Genomic DNA, 17914 nt, shown 5'->3' with positions numbered 1-17914 from the left:
ATATTGGAACTCTTATTTCGTGGGACGGCATTTAACCGAAAAAAATTTCAGTGAAAACCGATGGTGTATGCAGTGGTCTTCCATTATAATGGAAATCTGGAAGAAAGGCAGATTTTGTAGAGGACAAAATGGATTAGTGTGTGATTGGAATCATTTGGTAGATATTAATCAGAATTTAAAAGTCCAGAAGGAAATGAAATCCTCCTCCTGATTTAGAGGGGAAAAAATAGTTGTACGTTAACCGACAAAAGTTGAGTTTGTGAAATAATTGGATAAATTTGTGTATTTGTTCATGATAAAAGCACTATTTCCCCAGGGCTAAGGAGAATGCTAGGGACAGGGGCCATAGGCAGAAGCTGATTTTCAGCAGAAAGTCATAAGCTTCAAGACAACATTGCTTGTTAGAGTGAGTTTTATCTTTGATCACAGTTGTCACTTGCAGTCCAAAGAACATTCCCCCCAAGTGACCTATGGCAACTCTCTCCAGTGGAATTTCAAAGTATACAACGCTTGTTTACTTAATAATTTTTGTTTACATGGCCTTAAATTTTTAAAAGTCCATCTAACTTCCTCCAAAAAGTGGCTACTATTGATTGCACTCTTCATCACATTTCTCAAAGTTGAGATTGACTGTCAGTTTATTGGCAATCATTCACATAGATGAGCTCAAATGTGGTTTCCGATTCAGCTCGCAAACCACTACTTCGGCAGTCTCAGGCTCCGCTGCTGAGTCAACAGATCTTTTTATTCATTCACAGGAATGAGTAGCTCCTGAGTTAGTCATCACTCTTGGCGTGATGTTAAGGTAACCTTGGAGTGAGGACAGTAGGAGTCCGGCCCTGGCTTCTTTCCCTAACTGCAGCTGTCCATTGTGCTGAGAAAATACACTGTCTTGATTCCAGCCTGGCTGGGCTTAAGCCCAGCTCTGCCCCCATGTTAGCTAGATGATCCTGAGCAAATAAACTTGATGTTCATGCTTCAGGGGCCCCTGTCTCTACAACAGGGATAACTTTGCAGGGTTATTCTGAGGTTTAAAGGAGTTAACAGAGAGGAAGCTAGAATAGTGACCCATAGTAGACGCTGATGCTGTCATTAACACTTGGCTTGGTCACTTGAATTCTCTCAGTTTCTGTTTAACACTAGAAGACTAAATGATACTTCTTGCCTTGTAGAATTGCTAAAATACTAAATATTTAGTGTGCTGAGTCCAACAACTTCTGCAATGCAGGAAGCAATCAGTAAGTATTAGCTGTTATTAAGTATTAGAAAACATTTGTCAATATCGCAATCTGTTTAAATTCATCAATGAAGAGCCCATAGGAGAGGAACATGGAAAGTGATAGACTGTAAAAAGTGTCCCATCTTGATGGGGATGATGAGGGATACAAATTGTATAGATAGAGCTTTTACCATAAAGTGCAGTGACAGGATCCACATAAGGATTCAAAAGAAGAAAGAATTGAAGATTAAGAGCAAATTCCAAGAGCTAAAACTAAGTAATCTGTCTCAACACAAGACATGAAAGGCAGCAAGGAGGCTAGAGTACAGGGGTTGTGATCCTGGGGTCTGCAGAAGCCCAAGGGGCACGGATAAAATTCAGGGGTCTGTGAACCTGGATGGGGAAAATGATATCTTTTATTTTCACTAAACTCTAGCAGACATCTAGTATCTCCTACAATCTTGAATTTAAAAACCTACAGTGCATAGAGAGACACAATACCTATGATATCACACCAGTAGAAATCAGTTCTTTTCATGTCACATTATAGTTATTGCAGACATCCCAAAATACCATTTACACTCATGATTGATTTGAAATTATAACAGGTATGTGTTAATGATGAAGTCCATATATTACACATTGCAAGATGGCCTTTTAAATTTTTGGTGCGTAGATTTCAAAACAATTCATTTCCTCTGGAATCCTTTGTGTTGTATTTTACAAACCTATGAATATTATTCTTTGAGGAGTAAATATAGCATCTGTAGGATGGAAGGGCATAGTGCACAGAAAGGTTAAGAGTCTTTGTCGAGAGCATGGGCTCCAGAGTCAGCCAGCCAGGGGTGAACCCTTCCTCTTCTTCTGACCAGCCAGGTGATACTGGACAGGCTACTGGGTTCTCTGTGCCCCTGTTTTCTCATCTGTAAAGTAAGGATAAAGGCTGTTAGAAGGTATCATTGGGGAAACTATGGAAACACATAGAATAGTGCCTTGCAGGGAGTAAACCCTCAGTAAATGTTAGCCATCAACAGAAAACCATCTTCAGTGAGACCCAAGGAAGGAAATGATACAGCTTACTCGGGGGTACACACACCAGAATGATTTCCCAAGGGAGAGAGAGAGAGAGAGAAAGAAAAGGTTAGGTCATGAAGAGATAGGCAGACTAAGAGACTGGAGTTAACAAATTCATCCATTCATTTACTCATTCATCCATTCAATAAAGGTTTCTTGAGTGCCTGCTACCTGCCTCTCAACACTTGCACTAACTCCTGTGGGGTCTGGAACAGGTGTAGAAGTGGAACTCACATACCATATGCCTAAATATTTAAAAGTGGCAAATCAAGCCAAAGATGTGTTAGATATGTTCTATTTTTCTACTTCAACAGAGATGTGTTCAAAATAGCAAAATAAAAATATTGTTTTTATATCACAAAGTTCAGAAAATATCAATGATAACCAAATTTGATTATTGCAGATATCTGAATGTACTTTGATGGTCTTGAAATATTTAAATGGGTGGTAAATACACATAATTCATAAAATATTATGTATTTACTCCATAAAATTTCTTTTTTATGCCTTTATTTCATTTTTTGTAATTGAAAATTCACATAATTTGTGTTTTGTTGACAGTACTGACAAAGGAGTACAAAAACATACAGATAATTATACTCAAAACATGCAGAATTTATATGCATGTAATGTAAAATGTAAATGTACATATGTATAATTTTTCAATTAAAATTATTTTTCATGTTTGCTTTTAAAAAGTTACTCTACTAAAAACTTTAAAATTTTCTATTAAGATAAAATTATAATTGGTAAATATCAAATATCTAAATTATCTCAGTATATCTGAGACTTTATTTTTGAAATGTAACTAAATTTCATTAACTTTCTTTTTTTTAGAGAAAATGTGGGAGTGGAGGGGGAATGGGTAGGGGCAGAGGGAGAGGGAGAGAAAATCTCAAGCAGGCTCCTAGCTCAGCACGGAGTCCAATGCAAGGCTCGTTCTCATGACCCTGAGATGGTGACCTGAAGCGAAATCCAGAGTTAGATGTTCAGCCAACTGAGCACCCAGGCACCCCTGTTTGTTTATTTATTTAAATAACCTCTACACCCAACGTGGGGCTCAAACTCACAACCCCAGATCAAGAGGCACATGCTCCACACTGAGCCAGCCAGGCACCCCCAACCTTGCAGTTCTTATGTTTCTTACTATGCATATGCATATTTTAAAGGAATATGAATTAATATTGCAAAGGGTTCCTCAGACTTAATGTATAACTGTTATGAATTCCATGCTAATTTGCAAGGACTTTCGGAACCACAAGCAAGAACGTAATTAGAATCAGGAAGATGGACACTTGGGTTTTTGGAAACTACACTTGCCATAATTGACTCAGGGAGGTTAAGAAATCTGTTCAAATAATAGATTATATGAGAATCTATTACATCCCAGGTATTTGAGAAGGATTTGGCTAATTAGTCTTTCCCAGCCACAGTACTCTGGGGCTCGCACTGTGCCTGCCTCTCCGAGGGAGTAGCACAGCACAGAGACACTGCCACCATGTGTTTCCAGGCCGCAGACAAGAGGCGTGGGGAAGCGGTTACCTTTGGTTAGCTTGGATAGTACATGCATCAGGTTAATGAAAGAATTTGCCTTAGCTTCCTGTGATGGTTTTATCAAACAAGAATGTGTCAAAAGAACAATATACAACTCCTTGAACACTTGAATCAGGCTATGCAGAGCCTTCAGTAGACTAATTGTCCGGTGGTTGATTTTGTGTAACATAGGCTGGTAAAACTAATCTTGAGAATCTCTCCTCTCAGTAAAGGCTTTTATGTCACTAGCCCAGCTTGAAAAAGCAAGCTAATTACTGTGCTGGGAAATGAAAGACGTCATTTTCAGAGGAGGTAGTATCTCTGCCCACAGACTATCCAAAACGTAGATTAGTAAGTATCATTTAGTTAAACGAAAATATAGTCCAGTTAAATGTCATGCTGCACTGTTAAGTAGAATATCACATGTAAATGAGGAGGCGACTTGGTTAGATCGGTGACTTTGATAATGTTAGGTGATCAGCAGTGTCATTTTTTATATGGTATGAAATTCCTGCATGGGGCCAACTCTGCTGAAGCCCGTGGAGGGGATCCCACAGTTATCACAGGTAAAGCAACTCTCCGAGAAATCTCAGAATTTGGGAATAAGTTCTGTGGACAGCCCATGCATTTTCCTTCTCTCTTGCTACTTGGTATAGTTGCTTTACTGATGACCTGCTTGGGAAGCTAGGGAAGGAAAATTTGAAACAATAAGTCTTGTAATCACAGTTGCTGTTTTTTTGAGGACTAAGTGCCAGGCATTGAGCTAAGTAGTTCATATTCATTGTTTCATTTAGTCCCCGCTAAATGAGGATAAAGCACAATATTACTGCATTTGTAAGACATGGGTGGAAAAATTGACTCAGGGAGGTTAAGAAATTTGTTCAAGATCAAATAGCAGAGCCTGGATTCAATCCAAGTCAGTTTTACAGCAGCAAAGCTTGGGCTCTCGTGCATGTGCTATACTCTGTTGCTCCCAGCATGTGTATTTGGGGGGCACGCAGGGAACATAATAAAATTAGGCTAAGGGTAGCAAATGAAAACCACAATGAAGTACCACCTACCAGGATGACTATAATAAAAAGATTTTTAAATTAAAAATAAAATGAAGGGCAGCCTGGGTGGCTCAGTGGTTTAGCGCTGCCTTAAGCCAAGGGCTTGATCCTGGAGACCTGGGATCGAGTCCCACATCGGGTTCCCTGCATGGAGCCTGCTTCTCCTTCTGCCTGTGTCTCTGCCTTTCTCTCTGTCTCTGTCTCTCTGTCTGTCTCTCATGAATAAATAAATAAAATCTTTAAAAAAATAATAAAATGGAAAAATAACAAGTGCTAGCATGGAAGTTGGAATCCTTATACATTGCTGGTGGGGATACAAGATGGTGCAGCTGCCATAGAAAATGGTCTGAACATTCCTCAAAGAGCAAAACAGATTACCATACAATGCAGCAATCTCACTCCAAGGTATACACTAAAGAGAACTGAAAACATGCTTACTCAAAAGTGTACACACAAATGTTCAGAGCAGCATTATTCATAGTAATCAAACACCAGAATAATTCAAATGTCCATCACCCAATGAATGGATAGACAACACGAGGACATCCATGTGAAATTATTCTAAGTGAAAGAAGCCACTACATGAATCTATGGATATGGAATATCCAGAAGTGACAAATTCATAGAGATAGAAGGCAGATTAGTGGTTCTCCGGGGCTGAGTGGGGGTGCTCTGGGGAGTGACTGCTCATGGGTATCTTTTGGGAGTGATGAAAATGTTCTGGAATTCTGTACTAATGATAGTTTCACGACATAGTGAATATACTAAAATTCACTGAAATATATACTTTAAAATAGTGAGATTTATGTTATGTGAGGTATATGTTAATTTCTTCAAAGGCGACTTCAGGCCCCAGAGGTCCTTGAATACTAGGCTATAAGATCTGGGTCTCCTTTAGAGACAACAGGGAGCTGCTGAAAGTTTCTTTCTTTCTTTCTTTTTTTTTTTTTAAGATTTTAAGATTTTTAAAAGATTTATTTACTTGTGAGAGACACACAGAGAGAGGCAGAGACATAGGCAGAGGGAGAAGCAGGCTCCATGCAGGGAGCCCGATGCAGGACTCGATCCTGGGATCATGACCTGAGCCAAAGGCAGAAGCTCAACCACTGAGCCACTCAGGGACCCCCCGCTGAAAGTTTCTAAGGAGGATGGTGGCACGACAGGAGTTGTGGAAATATGTAAAGTACTTGGCACATAGCAAGTGTTTAATAAACATTAGCTCCTTCCTCCCCTTTCTCCCTCCCCCAATTTGACACTAAGCCCCCATGTCTCCTAGAGGAAAATAGCTCTTTTTTGTTTGGATCCTAACAGAAAACCTTCTGTTTTAGTTGAAACCACTCTTGCTATAGTTCTCCTGGTTCACTTCCTGGGGGTTCCTAGCTTCTGGCTGCTGGACAGGTTCATTCTAGAGCATCTTCCTCCTCTTCCTCCCCCTTCCTCACCACATCTTCCTCCTCTCCTCCAGCACTTTCTCTTCTTCCTCTTTTTTTTTTAATTTTTAAAAAAGTTTTTATTTATTTATTTAAGTAATCTCTACACCCAACATGGGGCTTGAACTCAGAACTCTTGAGATCAAGAGTCACATGCTCTTCTGGCTAAGCCAGCCAGGCACTCTTTCTTCTTTTAAAAAAATTTTTTGAAAGAATGGTTTTCTAAAAAACTGTCATAGATTTTTAACTTCACCCAAAAATCATTCACCAGATAAGTTCTATACCTTCCTTATCTCCACTTTTCTTCATTTCTCCCTCCTTCTTTCCCCATCTCACCCATACAGCAAGGAACTCAGCAGAAAAGAATCAGGTTGCCCTGGGTTCTAATCCTGGCTCCCCATCCTGCTGATTATCTGGCTACACTCATAGGCTCAATGCTCTCATTTGCATAATGCTGTTCTAATAATAATGATTGTATCAACTCCTGGGGTTCTTTTGAGGATGGTATTCATTAAAGAGCTTATGTGATGCCTGTACATCCGCGCCCTCAGTGATGGCTGGAGCATCACTTACTATACAGGTAGGGTGTCAGGCATGGCGAAAGTCCTGATATTTATTTAGAAATGGATATCATCCCTTGAATCTCTATGTGTAGGATGCATTAAAGGCTTTGACATGGAGGACTACTTTAAGTGACAACACTCTTCCCAAAGTAATCTGAAAGATGTCCTAACAGTAGATAGCAGCTTCCAAGAAATGGTTTGAAGTGCCATTATCAAGGGGGGACGGGGGCTTTAGGGGATTTTAGGGTCAGCAAATATCAAATGAGTGAACTCACAGAGTTTGGCGGGGATTTCCCACGAGGCCCCGCCCCCGGCTGAGTCACCAAACCCCTGGGTTTGACCTGCAGCCCAGCTCAGCAGCAGAACCTCACTGCTCTTGAAGATCAAGGAGTGGAAAGTTCTTCACCAGCCCTGAGATCTTAAGGTTTGTTCCTTTGGGGCAGCTGGGGGGAATGCAGTTGGGGCGAGGATAGAAGCTTTATTCCCTTTCTCCATGTCTAGACTTTTTGCCTTCCAATTTCTAATAACTTTTATTCCATAGCCTATTAAATAAAGCTCAAGTACCTGGTCAAAAAACATTTCTTACTTCTTAGTTTTGTTACTTTATGAGCTTTAAATCTCAAAATGGGCAAATGTATGTCTGTTAAGAAAATGTGATAATGTGTTGAGTAGAGCGGTGCTTCAACATTTTAGCAATTGGGTGTTGAAATTTTCACATATTGTTCCGACAAACGAGAAAGAGTGGTAATGAGCTATTTCCCCACTGAGCTGAACTGTTGGATAAGGACGGACAGGTTGTCATTTTAAGAACTCTATCTCAGAGGCAGGAAACAGCTGGCATTGTTGAAATCTGGATGCTGATACTAAGTGTCTATGAAAGTCCCCAAAAATTCTTGTTATTGTTATTTCTGCATTTTGGCAAAACATGTTGGAAAGTGCACTCTTAGCCTTTGGCAAATCTGCACAAAACTATATGTGTAGTCATGCTTTACTATCATAGAAGTGTCTCTGCATTTGCCACCTTTCCCATAATATTCCATCATTAATTGTCTCTGAAAAACCCTGAGTTATGGTCTTGTAGAATTGCATGGGCAGTGGTTGAAATCTAGATAATCCTAAAAAGGAGAAACTATCTCATTCTTGGAAATTTTTACCTTTTGCAGAGTGGTATTTGTGAGACCAGCTACTTTGATTAAAACTCTTTTGGGATCTGCTTTGCACGTATCCTATTTATGCAAGATTTCACCATGGGCAGTGGCTATTACAACATAGTGGCTACCGTGTTGTTGGTCATGAATTTTGAGAGGACAAGATCCATGCAGGATTCCTGTAGTAAATGCCCAGCTGGTAAGAACCAAATTAACATGTGTGTTTCATCTGTTCTGTTGAACATATGGTTCATTATTCTAGTAGCCAGGGTTAATGAGTTCTGTTTCAATGATCTTTTTATTCATTCATTTTGAAATATTTCTCAGATGCTACATCTTAACTGTATGAATGTAGCCATGTTTTCTTTCTATCGGTTTATTTGTTGTAATATCTATACTTTGTAATTCTGTGACTATGCTAAGGGCAGTTTTGCAAATGTATAATTTTAAAAAGTCAATCAAAATAAAATGTAAAACGTGTCACCTAGAAACTGATCATTGTTTCATACTTTAGTTTTCGTGTGAACTTCATAATACCTGGGGTGATGACTGTGCATTGTCAACCACATACGCCTATTATCTACCTTCTTAGGTACTTTCTGTGGGAAAAACAAGAGTCAGATCTGCATTCCTTGTCCTCCAAATAGTTTCTCCAGCACCAGTGGACAAAAGGCCTGTGACATTTGCAGGCAGTGTGAAGGTATGCTTTAAAAGATGCATGTTGATCTGGACATATTGGGAAGACAGGTTTTTATTCCCTAGTGTATTGATCTTTGTGGAAAGTACTAAGTGTTAAATATGCTGTTTCCTCTGTCAAAAGGCAGGTCCAGTACAATAATTTGCTATAAAAGCAATAATTTGTAGATTGAGCTTTTGAATATCAGAGATATTTTGACAAGCGACAAGCTTTTAATTAGGAAAATGTGAAAATGTCTTCTGTAGAGATTTATTTATTTATTTTTAAAGATTTTATTGATTTATTCATGAGAGGCACACAGAGAGAGGCAAAGACACAGAGGGAGAAGCAGACTCCTCAAGGGGAGCCCGATGTGGTACTCGATCCCAGGACCCCGGGATTATGACCTGAGCCCAAGGCAGATGCCCAACCACTGAGCCACCCAGGCGTCCTTTCTATAGAAATTAAAAAATGAGCTTTATACTTTTAAGGTCATTAGGAACATTATAAGAGTGCGCATGGTTTTCATGGGGTTTTTTAAATTATGATTTTTATTGCAGAATATAAACTTGCTTCCTGAATTCAGAGGTCAAGTGTAATATAACTTGGGGAATTTTGTAGGTGTTTTCAGGACCAAGAAGGTGTGTTCCTCCATCAGCAATGCAGAGTGTGAGTGCATCTCAGGATTCCACTGCTTGGGGGCAGGATGTACTATGTGTGAACAGGATTGTAAACAAGGTCAAGAATTAACCAAACAGGGTAGGTTTGTTCTTCTTCAATCCAGGTCAAGTTTGTTTATCTAGACATATGCCATTAGTTTAAGTCTTGGTCCTTTGAATATAAAGTAAAATATAGATGGGTAGAACCTTAAAAATCACCACTGAGTCACATATATGATATTTACAAAATTATTTTTCAGTCAGTGGAAATAATTTGAAATCACATTTGTTATTCACCAGGGTCATGCATTTGCATACATTACATATATATACATATATATAGTGCGTGTGTATATATATATACACACACACACACACACACACACACACAATAGTCTATGTACAGTTAGAATAAAAATATTAGTTGTCTTGGGATTTTGTTTCATCACTGAACAGTCTGTAGATTGTATTAAGTTAATGACTATTATTAGGTAACTATGTTCATCTTAGGAAAACTTATGAAATCATGAAAATATTCCTTTTTTCCCTTGATAACCATTATAGATTCTCTTTATAAATACCATTTATTTGCTATATGACATTCCACTTGGGTGACTAAGTCCTTCCCTTTAAAATTTTTTTTTATTTAAATTCAATTAATTAACATATAATGTATTATTGGTTTCAGAGATAGAGTTCAGTGATTCATCAGTCTTATATAACACCCAGTGCTCATTACATCATCTGCCCTCCTTAATGTCCATCACCCAGTTACCTTGTCCCCACCTTCCCCTCCCCTCCAGCGACCCTCAGTTTATTTCCTTTGATTAAGAGTCTCTTATGGTTTGTCTCCCTCCCTGATTTCGTCTTCATTTTTTCCTCTCTTCCCCTATGATCCTCTGTTTTGTTTCTTAAATTCTACATGTGACTGAGGTCTGATATGAAGATTGGCACCCCAGCTTTCTTTCAATGTCCATTAGCATGATAAATGGTTTTCCACCCCCTCACTTTCAGTCTGGAGGTGTCTTTGGATCTAAAATGAGTCTCTTGCAGACAGCATATCTATGGGTCTTGCTTTTTTATCCAATCTGATACCCTGTGTCTTTCGATTGGAGCATTTAGACCATTTACATTCACAGTAGCTATTGAAAGATATGAATTAGTGCCATTGTATTACCTGTAAAGTTACTATAAAGTTACTGTTTCTGTATGTTGTCTCTGCTCCTTTCTGGTCTAAATATTCCCTTTTCAATTATTGCTTTAATTTTTATGCAGGTTGTAAAGACTGCCGCTTTGGGACATTTAATGATCAGAAACATGGCATCTGTCAACCCTGGACAAAGTATGTATAATTTCATTTTGCTTTCAAAATAAAGGATCTCAGTTAACCTTTTAAAACAAAGAATGTTATAATTGAAACTTAAAAAAATCTATCAAGTATCCTGGGGAACCTGGCTGGTGCAGTTTTTGGAACGATCCAGGGTTTTGATCTCAGGATCATGAGTTCAAGCCCCACGTGCACGTGCAGCCTACTTAAAAAGCCTATCGAGTATAGGCATAGAAGAGCATACAAATAGGCAGCATTACCTACAAATAGGTAATAATTATTTGATACACAAAGTAGGCATTTTCTACAGAAATAATGCCCAGAGCATTTAACTCAGATGGCTGGAACTTTGTTACTGTCTGCCCCAGCTGTTCTGTTCTGTTTCCTTCCAATCTCTTTGCTGCCTCTTACCTTTCCTTACTGATCAATCAGCCCATCGTCAAGAGTGCAATGCCACAGCACTGAGAATGATACAAGGGTAAAATTTGTTTCCTACCCTCAAAAACCTAACACCTACTTGGGCAAACAAGCCCATCACAGAAGTAAAATAGCCAACAGCATACATGGGAATTTGTCTGTTGACTTGTGTAATCAGGGCTACTCAAAGTGTGGTCTGTGGATGGGTGCTAGCCCATGGACAGTTTGTGGTGTTCATAGCAAAAACACTACACACACTAAAAGTGAGTGTTTAGAAACGTTTAAGTCAATTGACAGTGGTGTGCCTGTCAACTCTAATAAAAATGGAGGTCTTGTATTTTGTATGCCTTTGTTCTTTTTTTTTCATTTGATTTTCTTACTAGAAAATCATTTTTATTATTATTTTACATTAACATTCTTAGGTTTTACAAAAATATTGGTTGGTACACATTGGTAAATTTTTTAAAGGTCTTTCAACACAAATAGTTTAGAGAAGTCAATGAGTCTGCATGGAAAGCGGGATTAAATTGGTTTGGAAGAAGAGTGGGTTTGCATTAGATAAAGGGATGAAGGAAAAGATATAGGACAATGATGATGGTGATGGTGATGATGATGATGATGATGATGATGATGATGATGATAGCTACCACTTATTGGAATGTATGTGTCTGGGTTCATAAAATCCAGCCCCTGCAAGTGTGTCTCTGGGATCATTCATCTGCTCTTCACAACAGTGTTGGCAGTATGTATACCTTATTTTACAAATGAGAAAATAGGCTTAGAGAGATTTTCTTAACTTTCCCATGGTCATTCTGCACAGGGACAGACCCAGGGCTCAAACCCTAGTATGTCTGAGGCCAACATGTCATAGGGTTAAGAACTCTTAACCCCTTATATATGCCAGAGATGGTCAAATATGCTTAAGAAATTAAGGGTGAGAGACTAACCAGGCAAAACAGTCTGGGGACAGTTGTGGGACAAGGCTCCCCAGCTGGGAAGAAAGAAGAACCCAGTTAGGTCGGTAGAACAGGGTGAATTATGGAGAACTGTGAACACTGGAGGAAGCCAGCCAGTCAAGTGTATATTTTCCATAATATCTCTATGAACTCGGACCCACACATCTTTGTCACTAGGCTGCATTACTGGATGGAAAATGTCAATATTTTTTATTAGAATGATCTGTACCTAAATTAATTATTTGAATTCTTTTCCTTGGTTTTTCTAAGCTGTTCTTTGGATGGCAAGTCTGTACTTGTGAATGGGACGAAGGAAAGTGATGCAGTATGTGGACCAGCCTCAGCTGGCCTCTCTCCAGGTACAGCCTCTGCCACTACGCCAGCCCCTGCAAGAGATCCAGGTAGCTGGTTCACTGCTATTAAATCAGAGTGGATGTATTGTGGCTATTCTGAGTGGAATCTAATTTGCCTCAATACTGTGACATCTCACATCTCTGCCTAAAACAGGCACCTCCTGCATGCCTTCCTTCTTTTATCCTGGCATCAAGAAACCCATCAATATTTTCCAAATATTTGTCATGCAATCTGAGACATGCATTTGTAAGCAGAGTAAGGTGAGATTGACCCAGATAAATACTATACCTTTGATAATGTGAAATAAAGGGGATTATAGAGTCCCAGATTTTCTATATTCAAGAGAGGTCGAGCCACTTAACTTTTGTGGATGTCTAGAAAAAATTATTCTAAAAAGGTTTTCCTATATGCAGGCAAGTGTATTAAGTTAGCTGATTGGAGATGACCAAGGCACTGCTTCTCCTTGTGATTAGGGTTTATCAATGTAACTATAAATATAAATATACTTGCAAAACTGAATATCTGCATGCATTTCTCCTTTTGCTCTTTTTTAAAGGTCATACCTCCCAGATCATCATCTTCTTTCTCGCACTGATGTCAGTTGCCGTGCTGTTCCTGGTGTTCTTTCTCATCCTCCATTTCTCTGTCATTAAACATGGCAGAAAGAAACTCCTGTATTTATTCAAACAACGTAAGATCAATATAAACATATTCGATGCGAGCTCTTTTGAGGCAAGGCTTTTTACAGTACAAAGGAAAAGATTCTTTTTTTGGTTAGGATAGCACAGTGGTTATCAGGGAGGGGCAATTTTGCCCCAAAGGGGACATTTGGTAATGTCTGGAGACAGTTTTGGTGGTCACAACCTTGGAGGTGTGGAAGGTATCTAGAAAAGAGTCAGAGATGCTGCTAAAATTCTATAATGCACAGGAAAACAATTATCCTCCTAAGCTCTCACAAAACCTCTGATTTAAAGAATTATCCTTCCCACCTTCACCCCCACCTACAATGAAAATGCTTTGCAAGAATAATGATGAGTAATTAGTGAGCTGCAATGAAAATGTAATCCATTAAAAAAAATTTTAGGCTATTTAAAAAAACTTTCTATTTTGAAATAATTATAGGTTTACAGGAAGTTGTAAAGACAGCACAGAAAAGTCTCATGTGTCGTTCATGGGGTTACGTCTTCTGCACAGTATGAAGACCAGGCAGTTGACATTGGCATGTTGTGTGTGTATAGCTGTATGTCATTTGATCACATGTATAGATTGGCGTAACCTCCAGCACAACCAATACAGATGTATTCCCTCACCACCGGGATCGCACTCCTGCTGGTCCTTTGTGGTCACATCAACTCCCTCCCAGCAGCCACAAGTCTGTTTCCCACTTCTACACTTGTTACTTCGAGGATGTTATATAGCTAGAAGCATACAATGTGTAAGAGGATTATAAGCGTGTGACCTTTTCAGATTGGTTTTTTTCACTGTCAGCTTAGTGTCACTGAGATCCATCCAAGGCATGATGTGCTTCAATAATGGGGTTTTTGTTTGTTTGTTTTTTTAAATTTTATTTATTCATGAGAGATACAGAAAGAGAGGGAGAGGCAGAGACACAGGCAGAAGGAGAAGCAGGCTCCATGCAGGGAGCCTGATGTGGGATTCGAGCCCAGAACTCCAGGATCACACCCTGGGCTGAAGGCAGGTGCTAACCCGCTGAGCAGGGATCCCGGTTTGTTTTTTTAATTGCTGACCAGCATCCGTAGCATCATTGCACCTCACCGTTCACCAAATAAAGGACATTTTGGTTGTTTCTAGTTTTTAACTATGAAGCCTTTGTGATTTTATTTATTTATTTGAGAGAGAGAAAGAGAGAGCATGCATGCACATGAGTGGGGGGAGGGCAGAGGGTGAAGGAGAGAGAATCTCAGGCAGACTGTACATTGAGCCCAGAGCTGGATGCAAGGCTTGATCTCGCAGCCATGAGATAATGACCTGAGCTGAAACCAAGAGTCAGGTGCTTAACCAACTGACTCACTCAGGTGCCCACATTTTATATTTGAAGTGAATTTCTTATAGAGAACATATAATGGTCACTCTACTAATCTCCATCTTTAATTGGTGTATTTAAACCATGTATTATTTAATGTAATTACTTATATGTTAAGGCTTAAGATACTATTTTATTTTTTGCTTTCTGTTGGCTTTCTCTGGTTTTCATTTCTCTGCATTCCTAGGATTATTTGAACATTTTTTTATAAATCCACTTTGACTTGACTATACTTTTTTTTTAAATGTAGCTCTTTGTATAGCTCTTGTAATGGCTGCTTTAGTTATTACAGATAATTTATCCATCTACTAGTATCAACATTATAACACTTTGAATAAGGTATGAAATATTACTTCCCTTTGTGTCCTTTAACTGCCCCTAATTTATAATACACATACCTTCAATATTACCACTACATACTTTGAGAATCATATTAGACACTGTTATAATTTTTGCTTCACTGTCAAACATAATTTGGAAAACTCAAGGGAAGGAAAATTTATTGTATCTACCCATATATTTGTCCATTCCTTTTTTCTTTATTCCTTCTTGATGTTCCAAGATTCTTTCTTTTATCATTTCTCTTCTATATAGAGAATTTCCTTTAGCTATTGTTTTAGGATAGACCTCCTGGTGACAATTCTCTTAGCTTTTCATCTGAGAATATCTTGATTACCTCTTCATTCCTGAAAGATATTTTCACCAGGTATTGAATTTGGGCTTTCAGGAGTTGTCATCAACTCTTCTGGTTAGATGGGGCTGGAAGACATTCTCCACATCAGGTGGAGTTGTAATTTAACTCTTTGCCTGGGCATGGGCAAATCACGCTCTATAGCAGGCAAAACTCCTTGTTTGAGGATTTGAATCAGGCAGATTTCACCTCTTCAACTTCTCTGGTCAAGTTGAGCCTTCCACTTGGTTTTGTGGATAAACAAAGCTACTGGTTGGGATTGCTATTTGGACTCTGCAAGTATGTACTCAGTCTGCCAAGATCTGTGTGCTGGTTGCTGCAAACTCCTCTTGCTTCTCCACCACAGTCAGAATCCTGGTGGTGGGCCCTACAGATTCCTTTGCCATCTCTGTGGTGTGAGATCAGAATAGGAGCCCCTGTAAAGTGACTCCAATACTGGGAGAAAATGGTGGTTACCTTGAGGTTCTCTTTTCCCACTGGAGGAACGAGAGGCTTAGCGAGACCTATTGGTCTTGTGCTTGCTGGTCTGCGGCAGGGGCAATGTGGTCAACGTAACTGCTTCTCTTACCCTCCTAATACAATCTGTTGTGGTCTCTGTGCTGCAAAGGTAGGGAAGTTGCAGTTTCATCCCCATGTCTATCTGTGGAGTCTTGTTCTTAAATGGTTGTTAGCTGTTTTTCTTATGAAGGAGACCAAAGTCAGGAGCAAACTGTGTTGCCATCTTGTGATGTCACTCCCTTCGGTTATTTTTTTTTTTTTTATAGTAAGAAACATGTAATATCAAGGCAGGCCCTTTTGCTTTGTTGGGCTATTTAAAAAAATCTGTTTAAGATGAAAAGTTGCTCAGGGTTGGGTGGCTCAGTTGGTTGGGTGGCATCTGACTCTTGTTTTTGGCTCAGGTCATGATCTCAGGGTGCTGGGATCGGGCCTGCATTGGGCTCCACAATTGTCCCTCTCCTTCTGCTCCCTCGTCCCACTTGCATGGATGCTCTCTCTCTTTTTCAAATAAATAAATACAATCTTTAAAAAAAAGATGGAACGTTGCTCAGCAGTAACATAAATACTTCACACTAACATGTAAAAGAAAACAAGGAAGCTAATGCACAAATCAGTTCTTTAATTGCTGGTCAATGGTAGTAGTGGGAGTATCTTTAATATCTTGGTGCCAGAAGCATTTCATTTAAAAGAAACTGTCTGGTGTGTAATCTGAGTAACCCTCTAGACTAAAATATATACTATTTAATTGAAACTATGGTTATGTTTGGGATATGACTAATTTTGTACCTTGGTGATTCATGCTCAAGTTTTTAGCTATTGTAGAAAATAAAGAAAATCATTTTTCAGGACCAATACGAGTCATTGTTAAGAAGAAATTATAAATAATCCTGAGAAAAACCTCCTACTTGCTGTCATCTCTCTTACTGATGAACTTGTTCAAATTAGAGTTGAGCATCGTTGCTACTTAGAGATGTTCTGTGACTGTGATTTATGGAAACTGAATATTAAATGGTTAAAACAAACAATGAAAGATAAGTTGCTTTTAAATTACTTTTCAGCATTTATGAGACCAGTACAAACTGCCCAAGAGGAAGATGCCTGTAGTTGCCGATTTCCAGAAGAAGAAGAAGGAGAATGTGACCTGTAAAGCAGAAATCCAAAACTCCACTGGGACTGTCTTGAGAAGAATCAAGGGAGAAACTTGAATGATCCCACCATTATATCTTTCTAAATTGAAAAACATCATCCTAGATAAAACTCAGGATTATCCCCAAGTTTTCTTAAAATGCTTATAGGTTGGCCTTTAAAAACATACCCCTTTTACTGCATGAATGGGACAGAGCAGATGGGAAAGGGGTATTTTCCAGATAATGCTAAATAAGCTTCAGCAAATTTGCTTTTGAAATCCAAAGAGAATGATACTTAAAATTACATCATGTAGGCCAATGGTCCAGTTAAAATGATAATCAAAAATCAATTCTGTTTTTTTTTTGTGCGTATGCTAATTTAACATATAACAAAAAGCCATAAGATGCAGGAAATACTCTCAACCAAATTTTCCATTAGTTCAGATATTCAATACAATGAGCTCTATTGATGTGAGGGGTGGAGGAGTTATGACAGTGCCCAAATTTGAGGTCAAGGGAAAAATATCTCAGACCTTGAGGAAGAGTTTTGGAAAGCATTCCTGTGTCTTTGCACATTTTGTGGTCCCTCTATCTTTGTGTCTTCTACTTTTATGCTGCTCTTCTTAGAACCAGGGCTTATGTTTTGTTTTTCTGTTGTTGTTTAAAATTTTATTTATTTATTATTGAAGTATAATTAGCACAAAGTGTTGTGTTAATTTCAGGTGTATAGCATAGTGGCCCCACAATTCTGTACATTACCCAGTGCTCACCATGATAAGTGTTGTCCCCATCTGTCACCATACAATGTTACTACAGTACTATAGACTGTACTGCCAATATGATACTTTTCATCTCTGTGACTTATTTTATAATTAGAAGTTTGTGTCTCTTAGTCCTCTTCATCTCTTTTGCCCATTAAAAAATTGGCTTATGTGTTTTTAATTCTTAAGAACATTAAAAATAATCTCTGATAAATGGAACAGGTAGGAACGAACAATCCCATGAACCCATAGCCCAACCAGAGTACTAAAGCAGGAGTGCTTAAATTCCCATGGGCCAAATCTGAGGGGTCGTGTGCCTTTGTAGGGTTTATGAGCTAAAAATCATTTTTACATGTTTAAATAATTAAAAACAAATTAAAATAAG

At 38.7% G+C, this 17914-nt stretch overlaps 1 protein-coding gene across 1 annotated transcript; it reads left to right on the top strand.

Annotated features, from left to right (window-relative positions):
- Positions 1–1227: 1227 nt before the first annotated feature.
- TNFRSF9 (TNF receptor superfamily member 9) lies at positions 1228–17210 on the top strand. Its single transcript, XM_041771775.1, has 9 exons — positions 1228–1238; positions 7219–7295; positions 8035–8218; positions 8612–8719; positions 9317–9454; positions 10630–10696; positions 12325–12413; positions 12965–13099; positions 16700–17210. Exons 3-9 carry the CDS (start codon positions 8104–8106, stop codon positions 16786–16788), a joined length of 741 nt encoding a protein of 246 aa, XP_041627709.1. The 5' UTR covers positions 1228–1238; positions 7219–7295; positions 8035–8103; the 3' UTR covers positions 16789–17210.
- The last annotated feature ends 704 nt before the right edge of the window (positions 17211–17914 follow it).

The sequence above is a fragment of the Vulpes lagopus genome, chromosome 10 (assembly GCF_018345385.1).
Source record: "Vulpes lagopus strain Blue_001 chromosome 10, ASM1834538v1, whole genome shotgun sequence".
Lineage (NCBI taxonomy): Eukaryota > Metazoa > Chordata > Mammalia > Carnivora > Canidae > Vulpes > Vulpes lagopus.
Note: the sequence above shows the minus strand (reverse complement) of the source record. Positions and strands in the feature narration are given on the sequence as shown.

Coding starts and splice junctions, on each gene's coding strand:
- TNFRSF9 (XM_041771775.1), top strand. CDS start 8,104: ATGCAAGATTTCACCATGGGCAGTGGCTATTACAACATAGTGGCTACC. Junction 8,720..9,316: donor CATTTGCAGGCAGTGTGAAG/GTATGCTTTAAA, acceptor GGAATTTTGTAG/GTGTTTTCAGGACCAAGAAG. Junction 10,697..12,324: donor ATCTGTCAACCCTGGACAAA/GTATGTATAATT, acceptor GGTTTTTCTAAG/CTGTTCTTTGGATGGCAAGT.